At 34.1% G+C, this 27,318-nt stretch overlaps 1 protein-coding gene and 1 pseudogene across 1 annotated transcript in view; one reads left to right on the plus strand and one right to left on the minus strand.

Annotated features, from left to right (window-relative positions):
• SEMA3D (semaphorin 3D) overlaps positions 1 to 27,318 on the minus strand; it is a 158,633-nt gene that overhangs the window by 24,791 nt on the left and 106,524 nt on the right. Inside the window, exons 9-12 of the mRNA XM_030822019.1 lie at positions 21,484 to 21,598; positions 19,994 to 20,063; positions 16,530 to 16,674; positions 2,004 to 2,226 (exon numbers count right to left, since the gene is read on the minus strand). Of these exons, the coding sequence (XP_030677879.1) occupies positions 2,004 to 2,226; positions 16,530 to 16,674; positions 19,994 to 20,063; positions 21,484 to 21,598 (553 nt within the window). The remainder of the gene's footprint in view (positions 1 to 2,003; positions 2,227 to 16,529; positions 16,675 to 19,993; positions 20,064 to 21,483; positions 21,599 to 27,318) is intronic.
• LOC115837220 lies at positions 7,451 to 9,315 on the plus strand (annotated as a pseudogene).

Below are 27,318 nucleotides of genomic sequence, written 5' to 3' on the forward strand. Positions count from 1 at the left end.
ATTACTCCCCTCACTTCTCTTTAAATGCCTTTCAAAAAACAGATTAATGAAACATGCATGAAGTGAAGCTTAATGTATAAGTTTTGTCCTCCCAAAATACAGCTTTTAGCTAGTAGAACACCCATTTATAGAAAGAATGTTAAAAGATGCATATTCAGAGTATATTCTTAACAAAAGTTATATATATATATATATATATATATATATATATGTATAATTTAAATATTGTTTGAAATGTTAACAAGGGTAGAGCAAATGTTTTGGACCTTAACTTAAAAAGTTAAAAATATATTAAAATAACAAATTCTCTCTCTTCCTTCCATGTAATATATATTTATTAAGTAGTTATTATATCCAATTCACCAAGAAAGACAGATACATATTCTTTTAATAATGTCGTCAAATGAACAAAAAAATCGTTGAAGCTATCTGAGGGAAATTGTAGCTCACTCTTCAAATGTATTCTATCTTCAGAATCATTATTAATAGATGAGAAATGGAAGGTTTGTTTAAAATTATTTAAGTTAAACTTAATATAAGGTTGATAATGCAAACCAAAAATTGACATTTAAAGAGGTATGTTAAATACATCATCTTACACTGAAATTCCATGAAGTGTCAGGTTAGTACAGAAAGAAAATTAAAAGAACAGTTTAGAAAAAGAAAAAAAATCCCACTTTAATTTATACAATATAGGCATTTTTAAACTTCTGAGCACTGGGGTTGGAGTATAGTAATGTATATAATAATGATCCTGTTTGCACAAAATAGTCTGAATTATTTAATTGTTTTTAAATAACTCTGGGATCTTTAAAGAATATTAAATGCACATTTTTCCAAATGTTACAATTAAAAACCTGTATTAGCAGGATATAATTTTCTCAGTAAAGGTTAGATAGTACCACCTAGTGGCTAAATGACATTCATTGCAGTGAATTGTTGAAGACCTAGTTTTGGGTGGAGAGTACAAATTAAGCCTCAAACTTGTGGGAATTAGTAGCAACTAATTAATTCTACTTCTGACCCTTCAAGAGCCATCTCTGTTGTCTTGGGAATCTCCCTAATTCTTCTGGTTTGTGGAATTGCCATCTGCAAAATAATCAGGTTTGACAATCGATGACAAATCTCCTCTGATTCCATCACACACATACTTCTTAATAAACCTAACTTCTATAAGACCCATAATTTTTAAAAATAAAATTATTCTAAAATTATTTTGAACTCTTAAATATCTATTCTAATAAAAAGTTTTGTTTGTTGAAAATTCTTAATTTTTAATTCTTTATGAAATGCTTGATCCATTAAGTTATATAACATGATATGGAATACAGTGCTTTTGTTTTAATGTACATGTTATCTTTACTGCCATTAGAATTCCCATAACATTATTAGCTAATACTTTTACTTTTTATGAGATTAAGTTTTTCTTTTTATAAAAACATTTTAATCATTTTATAGTTACTGAGTTGACAAAGAAAAACACAATGGGCTTAAAAACTGAGTCTAGGAAATATATTTTAATGCACAAAATTCAAGAAGAAAGATAATCTCCAAGAAGTTTCTATTTACAGGTCTTCACAAAGTAATGTTTAATGTTTTCGAAAATCTATCTTAACTCAACTAAGTCAGTGATTCTCAAAATCAGGTGAAGGAATCTTTTGGGAATATACTTGTAAAGAGAGGGAAAGGCAAAGTTTGAAAATAAACATTACTTTGCCCTACTTGTTTAATTTTAGTTCAAAATCATTCAACAAATATGTATTGAGCATGTAATGCAGAGCAGGCACATTGCTGTCAAATACATTTTGAAATCTCAAATATGAAGTTGGGAGATATTTATGATCATCAATTAAAAGCTACATAATTTTAAGAAATGCTGACAAGGTTTTATCTAATAAATACTCACTTTTATTTTGACCAATAAATATTTTTGAAGCTTTTCTTCTCTTTGTCTAATAATGAAAAATTCCTTTTGAAAAAATCCTAATCTAGTTTTAGCTTACCTGTTCCAAGAAACATTACATCGTACTGGCCATCTTCTGCAATTACGTGATCCACCACTATCTGTGTCAGTCTGTAATCCACATTGATTCTCTTGAATGTTGGTCCTCCTGCAACTGGGTATACGGACTTATACATCACAGAGTGCCGCTTTATGAAACTGATGACATCATCTGGAAAATCTCGGGTGGATTTAATCAGTGGGTCATAGGTTTTGCTTGGACACTGAAAAGAAATGTGGAGGAAAGTAAAGACATTGTTTATGCACCTGGGAAGTTCACACTTAATTCCAATAAAGTTTGTATAGCTTATCATGAATAATATTAAATGAATGGACAACAGAGTCAATATGGAATCATGAGTACTTGTAAATAAATGCAGTGTGCCTCCAATAAATTTAAACCCAATTTTCCCCTTCAAAAATTTTCTAAATTATATCTGCATTTTATAACGTTTCCATAGTGAATTCTTTTCTTATGAAGATTATTTCTTCTGAAGATCGTTTCTAATGAAGATATTTGATATCTAACTTGAAATAACTGTTAAGAAACTGATCTATAAACATGTGGAAAGACATTATTTTCAATTTCCTTTGAGTAATTTATAATTTCAGTTCAAATGAAACCGTGTTTAAAAAATAAAAAGGGAACAAATAAACAGATCACAAAAATTAATTTCAAAGTATTTAATAGTTTGAAATTGTAATTATGTAGTTTCTTTTATAACTAGTGTGAAAATTACACTTTGAACAATTCAACAGCTCTTCTCCTAAAGAGGCTGCAAAGAAACCCTTAGGGAATTTTATACTTCTGTCTAAAATTCCCTTATGTGCCTTTCAGCATCCACTAAATCAATAGTTAGCATGACCTGCCCCCTGGTGGCAAGAGTAAAAAGTTCAAAATGGTTCAAATCGAATTTTATGTGCCTTTATCCAAAAATAAAGGGGAAAAAACACTTTATAATTAAACTTTTTTTTTCCAGAAAATATCACCTCTCCCACATCCTACATTATCTATTTTATGTTTAAACATATTGCAATTTAGGAAGGTACCTTGTATAGAACGATTCTGTTATCACATTTGAATTCTCAATGGACTAATGCATTATTTTGGAGTGGAAAAATTTAGTCAATTGATGCAGTCGTAGAGAATAAAATGATTGACAGTTAGGAAAGTTTTTTTTTAATGGTGCTTTTCTTTATTTCAGTTTTTAGAGAAGTTGGAAACAGTCTCCATGGAACTGAACCATTTATACTTGGCACTAATTAGAATCATGCCAAGGCTCCAAAAACATGATGTACTTCTCAAAATATTCAAGAGGGTCATTCTTAGGGAGCTGAAGATACTAGAACTAGTCCCAATATTTGACTTCGACCCCAAATTTTATGCCAATAAAATCATAATGGCTCATTATGAATTAGAAGAAATATCAAAGAGGTTGTACTAAAAGTCTGTTAATGTTTTTCTATAAATAATTTAAGAATATCTTTAACAAAAATTTTCAATGTCTGGTATTAAGAAACTGATACTTTCCTGATATTTACTTATTTGTCCCAGGTCTGCACCAGAGAGATTAGAAATGTCTTAGAATATTAGCCACTTTGCATTTACTTAACATATTCTTAACTGGATGTTGGTCCAAAGATCTAAGTCTGCACGTTCAGTCATTACTTCCAGCACTTAACCTTCAGCCAAGCGGAACCCGTCAACTCGATAATGGAAGAACCTTGCATTAAATAGATTAGGCAGGGACTCAAAATGGATATGGAGCTCAAATGATACAAAGCTCTTGTCCAATTATAGGCTACATGTTTGAGGCTCAGTCAAAGACGATTCACAGTAGGCTTATAATGCCTGCGGTTCAATCTAGTTGGTGTATCATTAAAATCAAAGCCAGAGCAAGATTTTGCCTGCACACATTTTTTAAAAAGCCCTCCAACTTAAAAAAAATCACTTTTGATTTTGCAGCTGTAGTTGTGCAGTGGCCAAAGTTCTCAAAGAAATAATAATATCATGACATTCAAGCCATAGTTTTTGATATCAAATTGTTAAATAATTAGAAATTTTAATGCAAGAAAGTATAGCTGAATGAAAATATGAACATTTAGGAAAAAAATAAATATGAATTTTCCTCATTGCTCCGACAAAAAAGGTTTAAGTGTAATAAAATCTAAGGGGAAAAAAAAAAAGAAGGAAAACCTGGTTTCTATTGACTATAAAATGGTCTTTGAAAATATATATTTTTTCTTATGGCAGCTTTTCCTCATGGCATGTTGCCAGTGTTTGGATAAGATCTTTATCCTCTCAATTGCTATGCGTGATATCTCAGGTCTGAGTCTCCACTATGCTTGCACAAATGAAAATGATTTGGTAGAGTTACTCTCTGAGGTTTAGGATAGTACAGTTTGAATCAAATATTGTTATTTTAGTACATTCAAACCAGGGGAATTTTTGCTTTGATATCATATAGCTGTGCCACACACAGATCTAAAAATAATGAGATGCCAAGCAATGTATGTAGGTAAGAGTAAAGTAGGAAAGAAAAATTCCATAAAAGAAAAGAGAAAGTGTAGGGAAATGCTACATCTAAAGTGGATGGTCATTCATATTCAGTTATTTTCCTTTAACAAATTCTAGAAAATTCTCCTATGGCAGCTATACATCTCAGGTATTAGAAATCTAGTGGGTTTTTCTCTGTATGTATGTACTTTTAATTTCTAGGTATTAACACAGCCCACCTGAACATACCATAGGGGGCCATTTATTTCTGCCTCCAGTTTTCTTATATTTGCCAAATTAGCTCCTAGGAGCGTAGGAAATAAATCAGGAAACTTATCTGTGTCTCTACCCGCTGTTGTAAAATGCTCAAAGACAGTATTCTTCTCTTGTGCTGGAAATATTAATACCAGCATAAAAGAAGAAGAGAAAATAGAACCTGCCTAGACACACCCTGAGATGAAAGTGGAAACCCGACAGCAACAAGCCCTGGTTCAGGGCCTATCTCCCATGGCTGGCTGCCACAGCTGGCTAGGTGTGATCATGTTATGCTTGGCAAGACCGCGTGTTTGTCTAGGGCCTTTAGTAGTGGAATGGGAAGCAATGGATAAGAGGAGAAAAATGGTTTTTATCCAATGAGAGAACTTTTCCCCTTGGCAAGGCCCCAGACAGCTGTCAAAGGTTTTTTTCTCCCCGCAGCTTCAGGCTATTCTCTACAGGTTGCAGTTTCCTTTTAAACAAGTCAGAGGAATGACTAATGTGAGGGAAGACATGGCAAAAGGAAGACTGAACTAGGCTTTCATTTTCAGAAGCCTGAGTTTTATTTATAGAGTAAAAACGCAAATGTAACAGTTGCCATCTTATCCCCCTGCTTATTCATCGAAGAGTCAACCTACAACAGATAAGGGCAAGGAAAGACCCTATATTAAATATCAGAGACCAAGAGGCCAGGGGCAAACATATAGAGGTAATTTCTCTCCTTCCCTCTCCCTCTCTTTCTCTTTAAGGTTCCCTTTCTCTTAGAGGAATTTCTATGCCAGAAAAAGCAAAACACTACTGAACATAGTAAATAGCCTGGGATTTGAAGAACTTCATTTTAAAAGCAAATTGTTTGCCCTCTGGAAAATAAAGCCGAAAGCCAGTTGAGAAGGTTAATTTCTTTTGGAAGCCCCTTGACTATCTCCATTTTAGGGAAACATGGCCTACACACAATTAAAGGGAAATGATAGTGATATTTTGTGATACATCTCCTTTAGTGTAATCTGTTTCAGGAATCTGGACTCAGGATGTCCAGAGTCTAGTCCTGCCTCTGCTTCTCCCTTCTAGAACCAAAACCAGGAATGAATGAACAGAACTAGAGATATCCTCAGTAATTTAGAGAGATAATAAAGTAATTGTATCCAATAAGTGGAAGGTGATGGAGTGAGCAAATATTAAAGAGAAAATAAAACTGTGAATTCAATATGATAGAGAGACATGAGTGAGCCACTGATGCCTAAAATGAGATATCCCCAAAAAGTTTTCCACAGATTTTGAATTAATTTGGAAAGACTTGCTTAAATGAAACAAACAATAGCAATAAGATGTTAGCTACATTCCTCATGTACACAAATGGGAAGATAGTGTGAGACACTATGAGAGAATTCCTGCATCATACTCTGTAGTTTTCAGTCTCCTTTGGTAAGACTATCATAGTCTAATGCTAGACAAATTAATAGAAAGTTCTGGATATTACTTCTGAATTACATTTTTTCTTTGGTCAGTTACACCTATGTTTGAAAGTCAACTGTAAAACATGTCTTTTAAAACTCTTACTTAATGGGACCAGCATAGTTTACAATTAAAATCTAATGTATGAGGTTAAGAAATACATATATTCTGAGAACCATCATCTCTTTAGGAAAAGAATGTATTTAGAACCATGCTGAAGCTCAAGCAAAATAGTTTAGGTGGGGCAGAAAGAGAAAACAGGGTAGCTAAAAAGTTTTGAACTTGTGGAATCCATGGTTACCTCAAACACCTGCTGTTGAGAAGATTAAGCAAGGTAAAAGTTGGAATTTCTAAGCAATATTCCAGTTCTAGTTGAAGAACACATTACATATTTCAAGTCCACTATGGAAACCCAATTGTTGATATTATGTATTATTATACTATGATCTATCTTCTCCAAGATTTGCTTTTGTAAAGCAAAATCAGAAACCAAGCTCAGGCATGGCAGTGATGCCTTGATATATCAGAGTAAAAAAGACCTTTCTACAACCGAAGGGGATGCCGGAGCCCAGAGCTAGTTCAGGGCAGTGCATTTGTAAGATGAATTTTTCAGTGGACCCAGAATCAAAAGAACTTTATAATTTCTCAATGACTCTTACAATGTTAGAAAGTCTAATGATTTGATGGGACACAAATGACTGTCAGACACATCTACACATATATCACAAGTTTGGAGGTTTTATCTTATAGCAAAAAAGAGGAACAATAAAGGCCCTACAGCAAAGAGAGGAAATTTTTAGCATTTACCTTTGATTTTCTCTAGTGAAAACCAATGTGAGTTGTACATGATGGGGCTTTTTGTTAGACAAAGATTTGAAATCTTGCAGAGGGAGAGATATTTCATTATTTTACATTGGTAGTAGCTGAAAATATTTTTTTTCTGAATAAAGTTTTACAGAATATTTTTAGTCAAGTTTTGTTAACCAAGATTTATAGAATATTTTATTTTATTTTATTTTCTCACTAAAAGGACATATTATATTCAGAAGTAAAACCATGGAAGACAATTAGCAGGAAGAAGCAGGTTAGCTTAGTGTTTTTGATGTTTTATGTGGCTTAATGTTTGTTTTTCCAACATAAAAGGAATATTAAACAAGGGTCTCATTGAACACAGCAGCAGCTTTTGGGGTTCCTGTGTCTCACTTTGCAATCTGAGCTGACCATGCACACAAACAACTGTGTCTAAGTGACCTGCAATTGGTATTGATCTTGGCACCACCTACTATTATATGGGTGTTTTCCAGCAAGGAAACATAGAGATAATTGCCAATGATCAGGGAAACTGAACCATGCCAAGCTATGTCACCTTTATGGACACCAAACAATTGATTGGTGATACTCCAAATAATCAAGTTCCAATGAACCGTGCCAGCATGGCTTTTGATGCCAAATGTCTGACTGGATGCAGATTTGATGATACCATTGTCCAGTTTGATATGACATATTGGTCTTTCATGGTGGTAAATGATGCTGGCAGGCCCAGGGTCCAAGTGGAGTACAAGAGAGACAAAAAGCTGCTACCCAGAGGAGGTGTCTTCTCTGGTTCTGACAAAGATGAAGAAAACTGCAAAAGTCTACCTTAGGAAGACTGTTACCAATGCTGTGGTCACAGTGCCAGCTTACTTGAATGACTCTCAGCATCAGGGCTATCAAAGATGCTGGAACTATTGCTGGTCTCAATGTACTTGGAATTATCAGTGAGCCAGTTGTCGCTGCTATTGCTTACAGTTTAGACAAAAAAAAAAAAAAAAAAAAAAGGTTGGAGCTGAAAGAAACACGCTAATCTTTGACCTGGGAGGTGGCGTTTTTGATCCTCAGTCTGGAGGATGGAATCTCTGAGGTCAAATCTACAGCCAGAGACACCTACTTAGGTGGAGAGGACTTTCACAACTGAAATGTCAACCATTTTACTGGTGAGTTATAGTGCACACATGGAAGGACACAGTGAGAACAAGAGAGCTGTCTGGCACCTCCATACTGCTTGTGAACTTGCTAAGCAAACTCTTCCAGCACCGAAACCAGTACTGAGATCAATTCTCTTCATGAAGGAATCCACTTCTATATCTCCATTAACTGTGCCCAATTTGAAGAACTGAATGCTGAGCCTGTTCTGTGGCACTCTGGACCCCACAGAGAAATCCATTTGAGATGCCAAACTAGACAAACCACAGATTCCTGATACTGTCCTGGTTGGTGGTTCTAATTGTATCCCCAAGATTTAGTAGCTTCTCCAAGGCATCTTCAGTGGAAAATAGCTGAATGAGAGCATCAACCCTGATGAAGCTGTTGCTTATGATGCAGCTGTCCAGGCAGCCGTCCTATCTAGAGACATCTCAAAATGTCCAAGATTTTCTGTTTTTGGATGTCACTCCTCTTTCCCTTGATATTAAAACTGCTGATGGAGTCATGGCTGTCCTCACTAAGTGTGATACTACCATTCCTACCAGGCAGACACAGACCTTCACTACCTACTCTGACAAGCTTCGCATGTCATTGCCAAGGATAAAAACCTGCTTGGCAAGTTTGAGCTCACAGGCATACCTCCTGCACCCCATGGTGTTCATCAGATTGAAGTCACCTTTGATATTAATGCCAAGGGCATCCACAATGTCTACTCTCACTGATGACAAGGGACATTTGAGCAAGGAAGATATTGAGCCTATGGTCCAGGAAACTGAGAAGTACAAAGCTGAAGATGAGAAGCAGAGGGACAAGGTGTCATCCAAGAATTCACTTGATCCCTATGTGTTCAACATGAAAGCAACCGTTGAAGATGAGAAACTTCAAGTCAAGATTAACAATGAGCACAAACAGAAGATTCTTAGCAAGTGCCATGAAATTATCAACTGGCTCAATAAGAATCAGACTGCAGAGATGGAAGAATTTGAACATGCACAGAAAGAACTGGAGAAGTCTGCAAGTCCAGCATAACCAAACTGGACTAGAGTGCAGAAGGCATGCCAGGAGGAATGCCAGGGAGATTTCCTGGTGGTACAGCTCCTGCCTCTGGTGGTGCTTTTCAGAGCCCACCACTGAAGAGGTTGATTAAGCCAACCCAAGTATAGATGTAGCATTGTTCTACATAGTTAAAACACCGAAGAACCCAAATTTGTAGCAAATTCTATGGCAGTTTCAAGGTCGAGCTGCTATACTAAATTACCGGGCATTCTCAATACTTGAATGTGGAACATGTGCACAAGAAACAAAATAACATTGCACTTTATAAACATTGTATTGTAAGTGGAAAATGCAATGTCTTAAATAAAACTGTATTTAAAGTTGGTATCAAAAAAAGATTAAACAAAAGAAAACTAACCACAACCTCCACCCCTGAATCAAAAAAGATTTTGAGCTGAAAATGAGCATTTATTTAATGTCTCTAGTGTTGGATAGTGGAAGAGGCAATGCTGGCGTGAGAAGTCCAGTCTCTAGGTACTCTACCCAGGATGCTTCTTACGTGTTATGATGTTCCTTAAATATGGCTTTGTTTCAAATGTTTGAACCAAGAAATTTTCAGGAATCCTTAGAATCACCATTTTTCACCACCTGTTTTTTTTTTTTTTAAACTACCTAGATACAAAAAAAAGTAAAAAGAACAGGCTTTTCTGATGTTTGAGCTATTAATAGAAATTATCATGCATTTATGTTCATCAGCGTCCACATAGTAAAACGAACTTATGAAATATTTAATAAGTGCCTATAACTACCTCCTTTTATTTCCTACCAAAAAAATGGAGACTTACTTGGGAAATTCACGTGTAAGCTTTTATCTGTAAAAGTAAAACTAAAACAACTAACATTTAATGCCGTAACAATTTGGGAGTAAATGGAATTTAAAAAGCAATCGTTATTTTTACAAAATCAGACATTTAGTAGTTATTTAAAAGTGGTGGCAAAATGATTCAAGCGAAGTAAAACATGCATTTTACATTTGAACTTCAAAAACAAATATTTTCTCCTCATCTTTTTGATAAGGGAATGGTTTAAAACCGAAACTCACTTTTGAGCAAACATTTACTAATACTTTACACTTACGCATAAATCCTAAAAATCCCTTGGCTACACAGAATAAAACTGCAGAGTACATCAGTTATAAAAAACCAACTATCAAGTTGGAAATTTTCTGCCTTTACAAATCTTTCTTAGATTCTGGGTTTTCTAGCAGTCTGTTAGTTCAGACTGGATTCAATTTGGTTTCTATATGTGACCTGTATGATTGATTCACTGTATCACGGACTTTTAAATATTTTATTTCACTTGGAACTTCTTATTACCAAGACCTGGCAGGGCAATAATGATTGAAAAAATCCACCTGAACAAAATATGGCTTGTTCAAATATTCTATTTGGACACCAGAGGGCAGAAGAATCACTTGAAGTGAAGGAATTCTATAATACATCCTTTTGCATCCTTGCTTTTCTAGGCTTATTAACATTGCAGAGCAGTGATGTCATGGTTAAGTTAGGAGTTTAGGTTTGACTTTTTGTCAAAGAAGTACAGCATTCTGTCAAAACCAAAAACTTAAAGTAAGTATGACACACTGAAAGTTGTAGTGTTTATTTAACTGAGTGATAATGTCAACAGAAGTCACTACTGGGAGAACAACTTAGAATTAAATCTTAATAGTAATACAGATGCAGGAAATATAAAAACAATTTTTTAAAAAATAATCTATGTTAAAGCTTTAACTTAAGTGTAATACGGCTTTTAGTAAAGGTTCTAACAATTTCATAGAAAGCAAATTATTCAGCAATACTTTTATTAAAGTAAGATGTGTTCCTCTGAATTGCAGTAAGAGAAATGATAAGTATAGTAAAGTTTCAAAATTCATTATTGCTTGTGCAGAGAATAGATAAATCTCTAGAAAAATAGCATAAAGTTCTGTTTGGTTGCTCATTTGTTATCACTTTGAAGGTAGAACAAAAGGTAGGTTAATGGCTTCTGATTTGGAGTTAAGTAGAGTAAGCTTAATTCCAGTCATAACAATTCATAAGCTGTGAGACCATAAACATATGTTTACTGTCGCTGGGCTTGTTTCTTATCTATAAAATTGGGATAATAATACCTACTCTATGTGTTTGTTTTAAGAATGTAGCGAGATAACATAGAAGGGCTTATCAGAGTGTCTGGATCATAAGAAGTGTTCAGTAATGACTTCGATCACAATATTCTGGATATTTAGAGAAACAGAATAATAACTTTATGTAAACAAAAATTACTGAAATTGGGCTGCTTTTAGAAAACAAATAAGAAAGAATGCCAGGAAATAATGTAAAATTCAATGCAGCTAATTTTAGGTGGGACATTCGGCAGTATATCAATCAGATAAATATTAGGAAATAAGTGCATATTAGAGAATATTAAGGAATAGAGAGAGAAGACTGGTCAGAAAATTCAACATCCCTCTTCATTCCGCTGTTTTTGGCAATATGATATTGGGAAAGTTATTTAATTATTCTGGGTATTCATTCCCTCGCCTGTAAAATGAGGGTGAATTACATGGTCTTTATCATTCACTCCAGTTCTTACATTCTCAAATTTTACAGGCATAGTTTATCTGATATGCTGTGAAATATAATTTCAATGATTTTATATATAGTGTTATTAATGGTAAAGTTAGTTTCTGTAAAGTGTATTTGTATAACAGATTTTCACATCACATATATGATGCTCCTAAATTCAACATCAGTATTCTAAATATAAAACATAATGTAGAAAAGCAGACTAATAGCATTGAATGCTAATAAAAAACAAGATGTTGTAAAAATGACTGAAGAAGCAATGAAGTAAAAGCCTACCTATCTATGCATGATTTTAGACATTTTCAAATTTGGTCACAGTGATTTCAAAGAGAATACATAAGTAACTAGTTATTTGGAAATAGCTGATGTCCTTAGCTACCACGGATTTCTAGATAAAGCCTGCAAACATGTTAGTAGAAATGATTGTCACTATACTAACACAAAGCCAATTGGGTAGGGTTGATCAATAAAAATATTTAAAAATACCTCAATATTATTAGTCTCATACTAATAAATTTATATTATGTGGTTTCTACTTATCTAAAGAGAGCATAGATATAACAGTTTAATTCAGTACAACCAAAGAGAAAATCCTCGTTTTTTTAACTGCAACTGTAAAAATAAATAAATAAATTTTGACAGTAACTGGCATGTTTAAAATCTCTCTAAGTTCTATAAAAGGACATAATATTTGATGAAAGAGAGTTTTCTTGGTGGAGTCTTGCAGAGGGAGACTTGGTCTTTCTGTCTCTATTACTGATTACAGCCTTAATAGGGGCTACGGTGGAAAGATTCTTTATCAGGCATGGTTCTCGGAGCTCACCTTCAGGTGCAAATGTGTTTACCTATTTTTAAAGGCATAGAAATTGTATGATAAATATTAATGTTGAGAAAAAAATTGAGTAATAGCTTTCTTAAATGACCTTTCTTTAGTCCTAATAATGATTTGTTTTCCCAAGTTGTTAGAAAGTAAAAATTAAGTACTTATTTGATGGTTTAGGTACAGGCTATTTGCTAAATAATTTTGAACTTCTTCAAGACAATTTCTTACAGCATAAAGACTGTATTCTGAGTAGTCGGCAGAAGAGACCAGTATGTTGAACATAATTTGGTGTTTATTTTCTCATTGATGAAAAACACTCCCCACCGACACTTTTGCTTTCCTACTTTCGGGGAGTCGCTTACTCACGTTTCAGAGAAGTGTCTGTGTACTTATGAGGACAGTCATGTAAAACGTGAGTTCTCTTTAAGCCTCGCATGACATTCACAGCTCTTTTAGGCAGCAGCAGGGAAAGCGGTGACAACCACCACTTGTAAAGCATCTTAACTTATACTCGAGTTGGAAAATAATGTAAACATGATGCATCAGCATGTAGTCGTTTTGATAATTATTTTATATTTCTGAGTATTATAGGACTCAACTGCTGTGTCTACATATGCAAATAATTTGTTGTTGTTGTAATTAATGTGAATAGTCTCAGCTTTCAAATCATTCTCCTATAATATCTAGATAATTGAAAAAGAATATGTCCTGAATGGTGACAGTCTTTATTAAAAACAAATAAAAACAAACAAACAAAAAAACCCAAAACCAAAAAACTCATGTAGTAAGAAAAGGCTCAGAATGTGACAATCTATAATATTTAATCCCAAAGTATTCATGCAGTAAAATTTACCCAGCTAGAGCTGTTTTCCCAATTTTAATCACACACACACACGCGCACGTGCACACACACACACACACACACTCTCCCATGGGAGGTAAAAATATATAATTTAACATTTTTGTAGTGCAACATCACAGTATAAGAACTAATAACTGGGAGTTAGTGTAAGAACAATGACCTTGAATTTACAGTATGATAGTAAAGAACCAAGAATTTGGAGTTTGGGGTTGAAACCTAGCCCTGTCACTAATTAGCTTTGTGACCTTGGGCAAGTTACTGTACCTGTCTGTGCCTGACATTCCTCATCTGTATAATGGAATTAATAATAATAGCATGTGTTTCACGGGATTATGATCAGTATTAAGTAAGTTAATATTTGCAAAACATTTAGAATAATATCCCCATATCCTAAGTGCTATATTACTATTAAAATATAAGTAAATGAAACTAGTAAGTACAGCTGTGATATTCAACGAATAAAAAACAGTTTAAAAAGCATTAGAATGACCTAGGCCGGGCATGGTGGCTCACACCTGTAATCCCAGGACTTTGGGAAGACGAGGTGGGCGGATCATCTGAGGTCAGCAGTTTGAGACCAGCCTGGTTAACATGGTGAAACCCCGTCTCTATTAAAAATACAAAAATTAGCTGGGCATGGTTGTGCACACCTATAATCCTAGCTACTCTGGAGGCTAAGGCAGGAGAATTGCTTGAACCCGGGAGGCAGAGGTTGCAGTGAGCCAAGATTGCACCACTGCACTCCAGCCTGGGTGACAGAGCAAGACTCTGACAAAACAAAACAAAACAAAACAAAACAAAACACTAATGAAAAAATGGGCTAAGTACTTGAACAGACATTTCTCCAAAGAAGGCATACAAATGGCCAATGGGTACATGAAAATTGTTCATCACTAATCAACAGAGAAGTTGAAAACAAAACCACAATGAGATATCACTTCACATCTGTCAGGATGGATAATATGGGTAATATCATAAAAACAAAAGATGAGTATTCAGGAAGATGTGGGGAAATTGGAACCCTTGCACACCGTTAATGGTAATGCAAAATGGTAGTGCCACTATGGAAAACAGTGTGGCAGTTCCTCAAAAAATTAAAAATAGAACTAATACATGATGCAGCAATCCTGCTTCAGGATATTTATCTAAAAGAATTGAAATTAAGATATCAAAGATATATGAGATGTTATCACTCTTAGATTCATTGCAGCACTATTCACAATAGCTAAGACATGGAAACAACGTAAGTGTCTGTCAACAGATGAATGGATAAAGAAAACGTGTGTGTGTGTGTGTGTGTTATATGTATACAATATATCTAGGACTATATATCATATACCTATATACATACATATAAGACTTGTATCATATATAAATGTACATATGATATATGATACATTTATACATACATACGTCATACATATATTTATATATGATATATGCATCGTATATGTATATATCTATATACAGGTGATGCATATATCTTTCTATGTGCATATAGATATCATATATATGGGATGTGTGTATGTGTATATATATAAAATGGGACTGCATTCATCCTTGAAAAACAAGGAAATTCTACATACACTATGCAACAACATGAATGAATCTTAAGGACGTTATGTTGAGTGAAATAAGCCATTTGCAGAGAAATAAACACTGCATGATTCCACTTATATAAGGTATCTCTAGTAGTCAAAATAATAGAATCAAAAAGCAGAATGGTGGTTTCCAAGGGCTAGGAGGGAACAAAATGGGAAGTTACCAATCAATGGACATAAAGTTTCTATTAGCTAAGAAGAATAAGTGTTAGAGATCTGCTGTACAACATTGTACTTCTACTCAATAATAATGGATGGTAAATTAAAAAATTTAAGGGGGTAGGTCTCATGTTAAATGTTCTTATCACAATATTAAAAAGAGAGAAAATTTAAAAATGAGTCCTGAAAATCATAATATTATTCGAAAAAGACATGTTTCCACAAACATCGTTATTACTTTATAATCAAGTCAGAAACCATCCTTGAAACAAATTTATATTGAGGAATTATTAAGGAGCATATAGAGATGGTTGTATAGTATGCTTCCCAAATTCAATTAAGTTGTATAACAGGAAGTTGGAAACAGAATTCGGAAAGCATAGCTACCAACTGATTCTCCTTTAAGAATGAACATATGAAAAGATAATATTCAGTAAAACTTGAGGAGTTAAGTCAATATTTTTCTCAGATATTTTGGTAATTATTTTATACCTCTTGATAGTAATATTCAGAATAAATCCAAAATGAAAAAAAAAAGCATTTTTCCTCTTTAGTTTTAGGTCAACAAATAATCCTGATGTTAAAATAACTTAAACTGTCATAATAATATCAAAAACATTTAAAAAATCCCTTTACTTAAAATGCATATAATAGCATTTTGAACTGCGGTTGTTTTTTGTTTTAAACAATTGTATAAACTCTAAAATACATTCTTACTTACATCATTTGTGCTTTAAACATGATTTATACGATCTGAAAAAAAATTTTGACTGAGGGTTTTCTAAAATTCCTTTCCCATTTAAAAAGTGCATGTTATTCTAAGGTACAATTAAGTAAAGAAAAGACAAATGCATACCAAAAAAGAGACAAATTAAGTGAACCATTATGATGTGGTCTTTTCAAAGTAGAAGTGGGGATTAGAAGACTCGAGCTATCTGCAGAGCTGTATGTGAGAAATAATACTTCTTTGACATTTCCATCTAATTTAGAATAGCTGTCATTCTAGACAACTAAACCTTTCCAATGATTCTATAAACATAAACATGTTGGGGCTAAGCTCCATATTGTCCCCATGGTTAGATCCTTATGACATAGTCCATTGTTTCTCAAAGTAACTAAAATTCTTATTGAAATGTTAAATTTCAATGAAGGATAAAAATGCTAATACATCACTGCAAATAAGTAATAGTTATTACAGCACATGTGGCTCTGGTGAATAGCAGAATTTATTACAATTAAATTAATAATTAAATATGAGCTTAGCAAAATAATTTGATTATTAAGTTGGATACATACTGTACCAGGCCGTGGATAAGGAATTCTCCCATCATACTGCACCCAACGATGGTCTGCACTTTCCTTATGAGCATATGGACCATTAAAAACTGCTCTAATGTCAGCCATGCTATACACACAAACAGCAGAGCCTTTGAAGATGGAGCTGAAAAAAAAAAGCAACATCATTCAATCATTCACTGATGAATTCAATAAACATTGACTGAGCACATACTATCAGCAGGTGCTGTGGACAAAATTTACTTAGCACATTAAATTCGATGGGTACTGTAGACACAATGTGCCTATGTCCTCAAGTGGCTTATAGCCAAGCAATTCTAAATAAAGTGTAATAATAACTCCATTCCCAGTAAATATAGTAAGCAAAGTAGAACATGCATGGGTACCCACTATAGGGTTGCCAGCTAAGTTTTCAGGGAGGTGTCATCTAAATAGACACCTCATAGATAAACAGGAATTATCTAAAACAAACCCTGGAGGATAAAGAGGAACATGCATGAAAGAGTATTATATTTATCTACATGTTCTTCCGTTTTATTTAAAGTTATTATAGCAAAATGCCTTCCAAAGGCTTACAAAATAAAAAGTGGCATTACTTTTTAAAAAGAATTATTTAAATATTTGAATAATAATCCTTTCATTTGGTTTCTTACAATGAATGAATATCCATAAACATTAGTTGCTAAATGATATATTTATATGATTTTTATTAAACTGATTTTAAAATGCTGAAACAATCTTTTTCTTTTTGGTCCTCCTTGAATTTATGAGTTTATGTATTACAGTAGCTCATCTGATACTTAAAGTAATTATAATTACACAGGATTAGAGAAAGTATTAAGAGCCAAAAACTCCATAGGAATTTTTTCAAATTTTTGCAAACTAATAAAAATTAACACTAATCAGATGTCTTTTTTTGCTTTATTTCTAGAAATTAAAAGATATTTTCTTTGAGTTGAAAACTTTTAATCATTCCCATTTTCAAAAATGAGATCACCCTTTATGATCTAAAACATATATTAAAAATCTTAGCATTAACAAATAAGCTAATGATTCTCTAGCCCGGTAACTCAATTATTAATATTCTTGGAATGACATTAATGGGAACCTTTGAGAGGTAATGGTAAATAGGTAGGTGGAAGAAAACTAGCTGCTGAGAATGGAGGTGGCATTGCCACAAAAATCACAGAATCTGCCTAGGATATTTTAAAGGTATGACGCCTCATGCTTAATGGCATTGCCATTATTGCAGGTTAATTATGTCTTCTTGCTGGACAAAGGATGTGACATACATTCCAATGTCACCTTGGTCTTTAGGATGGCATTAAAAACAAAACAATAAAGTATAGGAAGAACAAAGAGCTAACTTGTAACTTCACACTCTGGGTGGGCAGAAATTTAATAGGAGAAAAAAAACGAACTATCTCGGGGCTATGTTTTCCTGGCACATATCCGTGCCTTGTGTATGGAGCACAGTGACTTCAAAGAAAGTTCTGCAACTGGAAAGGTGCCAAGAAAACTAGGATTGAGATACTTGACTAGAGGCACTTCTTGTACCTTTTTATGTTAGGGTACAAATTAACAGGAAAATGAAGTCCCAAATAGCAGCTTCCTAGGATATCTTCTTTATTCTCATATTTAAAATTCACATTCTGTATCTTATAATTAACCAAATAGCATTTTGTTTTCTGATCTATTCTGAACCAATAGTGCATTTCAGTTTATGAATGAGGTATTGTGAACAAAATGAAGATTGTGTCACAGAAAAAAATTAAACTATATTGTGCATCTAAAACAGATTAAAAATTTATTCACCAGGATGCAGTAAGACCTTTTCTTCAGTACCAATATCAGTATCTTCAATTCCTCCTATACTGATGTCAATATACATTGATAAAGTTTGAGAGCAGAGCTGTGGAAAATGTGAAAACTATTTCCAACAATATAGGCTGTAATAGGGAACAGGAGTAAGGGTGTGCTTTGAACACAGTCAAATTTAAGTTACTGAATATTAAATAAAATTAAGTCTGTAGAGCCCCTATATTCTTTGAGAAAGTTTCATAGATGCTAGTACAACTTGTTTTGTTTGAGACAGAGTTTCGCTCTTGTTGCCAGGGCTGGAGTGCAATGGCACAATCTCGGCTCACTGCAACCTCCGCCTCTCAAGTTCAAGTGATTCTCCTCCCTCGGCCCCCTGAGTAGCTAGGATTACAGGCACCTGCAACCACACCTGGCTAATTTTTTGTATTTTTAGTAGAGATGGGGTTTCACCATGTTGGGGAGGCTGGTCTCAAACTCCTGACCTCAGATGATCCACTGGCCTTGGTCTCCAAAAGTGCTGGGATTACTGGCATGAGCTATCGCACCCAGCGATGCTAGTACAACTTTTAAGGAAGTCAGAAAGTCTCAATGATAAGTACAGGAAAGCATTATGCAAAAAGAAGACAAAAACACAGGAGCAGAAAACATGAAATTACCTTCACATTCAGTCTTATTTTTACTACTAATAGTCCACTCCTCTTTGAGTAAGTAATGCAAACATTCTTTGCCTAAATTAGTAAAGCAGTGAAATAGTCATAACAGCCACACCTATCTTTGTAGGGTAACTGGGAAATGATAATAGGATAGCATGTGATGATGTTTTAAAAGTTAAGAGTGTCCCGTCTCATGATTATAGCCTTACCAATGAACTTAACCATTTATCCATTTAGTACTATCACTATGACACATATCTTGGAAATACTATGATTAATATATATGCAAACACTTTTTTTTTTCTTTTGTGACAGGGTCTTGCTGTGTCACCCAGGCTGGAGTGCAGTAGTACCATCATGGCTCACTGCAGCCTCTATCTCCTGGGCTTAAACAATCCTCTGACCTCAGCCTTCTGAGTAGCTGGGACTACAGGCATGTGCCTCCATGCCCGGTTAATTTTTTTATTTTATTTTTTGTAGAGACTGGGTCTCACTATGTTGTCCAGGCTGGTCTCGAACTCCTGAGCTCAAGCCAACCTTCCCTTGACTCCCAAAGTGCTGGGATTATAGGAGTGAGCTGCTGAGCCCGGCCTGCATATGCCTTTTGTACACAGAAAATTTATTTTGGGACTTTATCTCACAGATATGTTTGCTCCTATGGGGAAGGCATATGCACAAGATTAGTCACTGAAGCATTATATGAAACAGCAGGCATTTGGAAATAACAGAAATGTCCATGTTCAGAGGACTGGTTAAATAACTTGTGGTAATCATTATAGCTAATGATATGCTGTTGTAAAAAGAAAAAAAAAGAATTTTTACATTGATATTAAATGATTTTTAAGGAACACTAAGTGAAAAGGTAAAATGAAAAAAAAAATGTTTACGATATGCTACTACAAAGGCAGGGACAAAAAGATCCTATAACTATATTGGCTTGCATACATATACAATTCTTTAGAAGCATTAAAAGCATTTTGTTGAACATACCTGGTTGTAGTAAAGACTCCGTATACTACAGGATTTCTTTCATCTCTCGTGGGGAGTAAATAAATATCTTCTATTAAAGGGGAAAAATAAATATTTACTCTTACTTTTCAACATTACATTTGCTTTTTTGTTAATAACACAACTGAAACTCTGAAAATCTAAATAGTTTATATGATTAACAGAGGCACTATATTATGCCTTGAGAAATCAAACATAAGATTGTTTTTTCTCACTGACTATATATGGTGTGGTACAATTGATAATCTCTAAGGCAGTTTCTAATTAGAAATCTTTGATTTCATATAACATATAAACCAAAAAATAAGTAATTTTTTACCCTCTAGTGTAAAAGAATTCTGTCCTATAATTGTGTCAACTTAGTAATTAATTTGCCTCTTTTTTTTTTTGATGGAGTCTTGCTGTGTCACCCAGGCTGGAATACAGTGGCACAATCTCTGCCCACTGCAACCTCTCCCTCCTGGGTTTAAGCGATTCTCCTGCCTCAGCCTCACAAGTAGCTGGGATTACAGGTGCCCACCACCAGCCCGGCTAATTTTTGTATTTTTAGTAGAGATAGGGTTTTGCCATGTTGGCCAGGCTTGTCTCGAACTCCTGACCTCAAGTGGCCCACCCACCTCAGCCTCCCAAAGTGCTGGGATTTCAGGTGTGTGAACCAACCACGCCTGGCCTCATTTACCTATTTGGTAACAGTAAGAAAATAGCTACCCCCAAATTAGTGCCGTATTGACAGTAAGTTACATGCAAATAATATTCTTTAAAAGATTAAGATGTGAATGTGCTTACATACAATATGAGAGGTCATCCACGATTACTCAGTGTATACTTTAAGTTGGAAAATACACAGTACTGATGAAATAATTCCATGATATAGATTATCATTTTTACATTACATGGCAAATATAAGAACAAGTTCAAGAAGCTAAAAGCGAATGATGCTAACATTATACACAAACAAAAAAGAAAAAATCATTCTAGAACTTGGAAGGAGTTTTTGAGGGAGTGAAGAGGAGAAGTGAAATAGAAGAAGCTGTCTACTGCTTCTGATTATTCTTTCATTAACAAGTCGGAGGGACAGTGTTCACCAAATCTCCTGTACTTGCCAGCAGAGGGCATCCGTGGAATAAGGAATCCAAGTTTTTCCTACCTATAGAAGGTGGCTCCTTCAAAGACTGCATGCAGAATGGTTGAACTGTGTAGTTCCAGAGCTCATACCTTTCTGTATCTTGCTGTAGTTTTGTTTCCTTTACTTACTTTGAGGACTCTTACAAAGAGAAGAGTTACTGCATTACGACGTGTGCCCAGACCTAGAGCACTTCCGTGTACTTTGCGTGTGAATTTTAGTAAGAACCACTCTGTAAGGTTTGCTCAGGTATAATTAATCAGGCATTTGGAGCCAAAGGGAAATAAATGCCAAGTTACTTAATTAGGCAGTAAGACTTTTCCAAGAAAGAAGGAAAGAAGGAACTTACGAAGCTCATCAAAGTAAGTATCTGCCCCATCATTTCCAGGAATTGAGCAAATCAATCTGGCTTTAAGAAAAGTCGTCCACTTGTTTATCAGGCTGCGTTGTCCTCCTACATCATTCTGACATGGAAAAAAAAATAAAGATAAATATTTACCAACACAATTCTATCACTCACTAAAACTGGTGGCTATTACAGGTAGTGTCTTATTGATGTCATTGTTTACAAAGACACTGAACCCAGATACTGAGTCCTTGAACTTTAAAATAAGGAAAAAGACAGTATTAGCCCTCAATCTTAAATGTTTTTCTCATAGTTAAATGAATTCAATACAAGCAATTCAGCGCTATTGGATAAGTAGATGCATACAAGGAAATAGTAAAGGCAGCTTGAAATCAAATCCCACCTGCCAATTTTTTGCTTCATGACCTGCAAGAGACTATTTTTTTAAGTCTCTATTTTATCACTCATAAAAATGATAAATCTCTTGAAATATGGTTAGTTAATTTTTGTTGTTGTTTTTCAGAGATGAAGTCTTTCTATGTTGTCCAAGCTAGAGTGCAGTAATTATTCACAGGCAAGATCATAGCCTCAAACTCCTGGGCTCAAGTGATCCTTCCACATTAGCCTCCTTAGTAGCTGATACTGCAGGTGCAGACCACTGAACCCAGCTGAAATATGGTTGGTTTGATGAGTAAATGGGAAAAAAAGTCTATAAAATGCTTAGCATAGTCCCAGGCAACTCGAGTTCAATGAATGCTAGTACTGGCTTGTATATTATTTATAGGATTAAAAACAGTATTTGCAACCTTTAGCAATATGTCTCTTTATAGGCTTAAAAGTCTTTTTCAGATTTAATGTCTTACTAAACATCAATGCAACATAAACATATGCATAATAATACATATATAAAAACCATCCTTTTGCCTATAATCACAGCAATTTGGGAAGCTGAGGCAAGAGGATCAGTTGAACCCAGTAGTTCGAGACGAGTATGGTCAACATAGTGAGATCTCATCTCTACAAAAAATTTAAAAAATCAGTCATGTGTGGTGGTGTGTGCCTGTAATCCCCGCTATTCAGGAAGCTGAAGGAAGAAGATCACTTAAGCCTAGGAGGTCGAGGCTGCAGTAAGCCATGTTTGTGCCGCTGATTCCAGCCTGGGTGACAGAGCAAGACCCTGTCTCAAAAGCAAACAAAATCAAAACCAAAACAAATATTTTAAAGAATATTTATCTATATTTTTATATTTTTACTCTAAAATGGTTCATTAAAAATGTTCTTTAAGCATTTAGTAAAACATAAACACTTAAATCAATTACACAATAAACAGGATTACACTATTCAATAATTCAGCATAAAAATTTATATTCTCATTTTCAAATTAATCTCTACCTGTTGATATGGTTTGGCTCTGTTTCCCGACCCAAATCTCATCTTGTAGCTCCCATAATTCCCACATGTTGTGGGAGGGACTCTGTGGGAGATGATTGAATTATGGAGGCGGGTCTTTCCCATGCTGTTCTCATGATAGTGAATAGGTCTCACAGGATCTGATGGTTTTAAAAACAGGAGTTGCCCTGCATAAGCTCTCTTTGCCTGCTGCCATCCAGGTGAGATGTGACTTGCTCCTCCTTGCCTTCCGCTATGAATGTGAGGCCTCCAAAGGCATGTGAAACTGTGAGTCCAATTAAACCTATTTCTTTTATAAATTCCCCAGTTTCTAGTATGTCTTTATCAGAAGCATGAAAACAGACTAATACACCTGTGAACACTGAATAAGTATGATTTTTCATTCATTTAACTCAACTAGCTCTGCTGTGCTTACAATAAAATAAGACTAATTTATTTAAATTACTATTGAAGCCATCTTTTCCAATAATTTATTTATATTTAAGTATAAATTATATAAAATCATTTATCCTTCAATCTATGTTCTGTAAAGTTAATGAGAAGTTAACTGTTAAGTTTCAAGTCTGAATATCTAGAAACTTTCTTCTTTTATCTCTGAAATTAAACTAAATTAGAGAAAGGCATTTAAATGACTACAACAAACAAGAGAATTTGAAATCTTATAAATACTATGCTTGAAGAAAGGGAGAAGGGAAGGAGGAAAGGAAACCAGAGACCAGAGGTATCTTTATAGCCTTAGCACCTAACACCAAGGGCATCTATGGTATGTGATACCCAGAATGAATCATTTTTTACATTCCTTTCCCACTAAACAAAAGATACAATTTCACTAATAGTTCTGTAAAACTCAGGAATAATTATTATTATCTTTATTTGCTCTTTAGGTTTATAACACACAATTTTAAAATAATAACTTTGAAATTTAAAAGCAACAACATTCAATAGAATATTTCATCTAAGAACTAAAAATTGGCACTTAAGGAACAAAATATCACACCTCATAGTTTGCACTATGTTTCAGTGTTTTAAATTTTAAATGATTCCGAATCATTATGAACTTACTCTTGGAACATGTGTGTAGTTGAGTTCATGTGTGCTGGAGGCTGACTATCCACACAAATATCCATATATACACATATACATATACATAATAGATACACAGTAGTAAACCACAATTTAAAATCTAGACCAATAAGACTCTTTTATGATTAGCATATTGTCACTGATACTGTTTACAATTACTGGCATGTGGTGATAATAAAAAGCACAACAACTATTAGTTGGTTTTTGAATAATTTTTAATTCTTGCTAGACAATGCACTCCCTAAAATTCCCTCCACTCACCTCCCAATATGTCACTAAATCCCTATTGCTGTTGAATGAAGACATGATTAATAGTTAATAAATAACTAAGAATAAAAGATAAAATTGAAAAAAAATTCAGAATGTTATAGACTAAGGGCCAAGGATTTCATTACAGTGGGAAAATGGCAAAAGCTTCACTGAAGAGTTGGATTTAATGCTAACTTTTTACAATAATAGATGGGACCAAACTACATATCTAGAGATTCATTCAGGAAATACGCTCAGTGCTGGAAACAAGAGAAAAGGACAATGGGTGGAACAATCCAGGACATCGAGGGGAATCGGGATAAACTGTGTTTAGTTGAAGACTGAGATCAATTAAAATAGTGAAGGAAAAAGTTATAAAAGTAAATTGGGGTAAGACCAAGGAAAGCTTTAATGCCAGGCCAAAGTGTCTGTATGTTATTAAGTGCACATGGAGAACTACTAAAAAATTTAGTAATTGGCAAAGAAGTTAAATAATCAGTTTCCTTTTAAGAAAAAGCATAATATGTTCTATATAGTGACTCTGTCATAAACAGCGTGTCGGTAATTGCTCTTACATTTATATTTTATACACAGTACCTTTATTATGAGTATCATTGTTAAAAAAAGTATATTTCAGCCAGTTATTGGATGATTTCAGATGTCTGCAGATGCAGACAGATTTATCTAGATACGACCTGTTTTTAATGCCAATATCCTCAGATCATTTATGAATAGATATCTGTATGTTAATAAGAATGAGCAAAAATATTGACGCTTTCTCCTAATGTAACAATGAGTTCTGTGTTCATCTATAGTAGGATTCCAGTAAGAAGACGTATGTCTGGAATTATCAGAAACTAAGATAATTTTAAATGAATTTAAAAATATAAGATATTTCCCCATCTTTTTCATGGCTCTTGACTTAGATCTTTTTAAAGTAACGTATCTAATCTTTACATTTTTTATCAGCTTTCCAGTTTGCTAAGAAGAGCACTAGTAAAAACATTTTTATTTTAATGAATTATTATATATTGATAGTATTTATTAAATTATCTTTGCCTAAATTTGTATATTTTGAGAGGGTCAGCAGTGAATACTAAAAGTAATGTTGATTCAGTAAATATAAACAAATATATCAGTGATCATGAATATAATGCCAGAGACTAAAGTTTGTCTTACCCATCACAGAATATATGCTGAAATTATTTTGTTACGTGAATACATATATAATCAGAATATCTGCTTAACGACATTCCTTTAACAGGCATACACAGTATTCATAAAAATGAGCAATCGTATCCTCTTTTGGACATTTTACTATGTAAAAGTGACAATAAATGTTCATTTTCAAACATTTCCTCCCTTTCTATTTACAATTATCACTGATATTTAAGGTGACCATGAGAACATTCTAACTAGCAGAATAATCCTATCTAGATTTGTAGGACAGAAAAGGGATTTATACTGTACTGCATTTCTTTTAAACTGACAAAAAAATAGAATTTTTTTGAACAAAATAATCTTACCTACCCATCCAACAGCCTTCTCTAGCCCCTCAGGAATAAAAAGATAAAAAACCAAGACAAAACAAAACAAAAAAATCCAAGCCAAAGATGAAAGCCACCTGCTGTCAGAAGGGAAACAAATACAGTTCCTGGGATAATAGCACTCAGGAATGGATTATAAGCATTTAATGACTGGATAGTAACTCTTACAGACATCCAGAAGCATGACCTGGGATGGCAAAGTTCAATTCACAAGGAGTTGTATTTCTCCTGATGTAGGGAAACATCAGTTGGGCTGACTTTGTTGACCAGTTTCTCAGTCCCTGGATTTGTTTGCATATCCACACAATCTCCTTCTTTAATCCCAGAAGAGGGCTGAAAGGGAGGTAACCACTTTTGTACTAAATTGTCACCTCCTTGCTTATTTTTGTGAAGTTCTAAAGAATATAACCATCTCACTAACACAATAGATTTATTATTAGGATGTCAAAATCAGCAGTTTTTAGTCACCAGGCATTTCTGTGGGTCTCTACACTATTTATCATTCACTTTTTGTGGTTAGGTATTCCAAAAGCCTTGACACCCTCTACGCAAAGATGCAGATGAAAGTAACAAAGAAAGTATATGTAAACAAGCCTGATCACATGTGTTCAATTTGGGTGGTAAGTATAGAGGGTGCCTGTTTTCTTTTTCCTGTACTTGTTATATGTTTGCAGTATTTCTTAACTTAAAATGATTAATTACAAAAAGAAAAAAATTAAAGATAAAACAAACCACAATTTGCAATCCTTCAACAGCTTTAAAATATAGTACATGAGTTATTTGATTGTATGATGGTTGCATGTTACGAATTACTAAGATCTAATCACAGCATCTACTGATATGTAGATCAGACCTAAAGCAGGGTAATGTGGCACTACATTTTCCTTCTACTGTCCCAGCAAAACTTAAACCCTTATAAATCTTACATAGACATGTAAAGTAGCTAGCAGCTGTCACACATGAACTTTTATTGAGTGTGCCTTTTGACCTTTGGGTCACTATGCTGGGTTCCTCTGTTAAAACATGATTTTATTTGTATATACCATCCTCTTCAAGGATCCCTCAGTACTTTATAAACATTGCCATTTTAACCTATATATGAGATAACAGTGTATTTTGGAAAATGTAAAAATTGACTTTCAGCTCTTATGCTCTTAAATCCCGAAGATTTTATAAAATCAGTTTACTCTCCAAGACATTTGAAAACAAGTATTTTGTTGAGCTACTAATTTGTATGCAGAGATCTGTAACCCTATTAATGAGTTTAAGTTGAAGGACACCAGTTTCAAATCAATAGAAACTGGATAATGACAAAGTTTAAAAACTTTAAAAAATAGTTGATGCTGGAGTTAGAGGTTATAAATCATTCTTTGCTTAAAATTTAGTTCTTTTGCCTAATACTGCTCTTCTGTATCTTTGTGCAAGCAAGAGAATGAAATTCTCAGACACTTTGAAAACCATGATATATGCATCCTTTGTGTGCCCCACTCCCTGTTCTACCCATTAATAACACTTACACTTATAGATTTTAGTTTGAATTAATACTACT

This window comes from Nomascus leucogenys, chromosome 11 (assembly GCF_006542625.1).
Source record: "Nomascus leucogenys isolate Asia chromosome 11, Asia_NLE_v1, whole genome shotgun sequence".
Lineage (NCBI taxonomy): Eukaryota > Metazoa > Chordata > Mammalia > Primates > Hylobatidae > Nomascus > Nomascus leucogenys.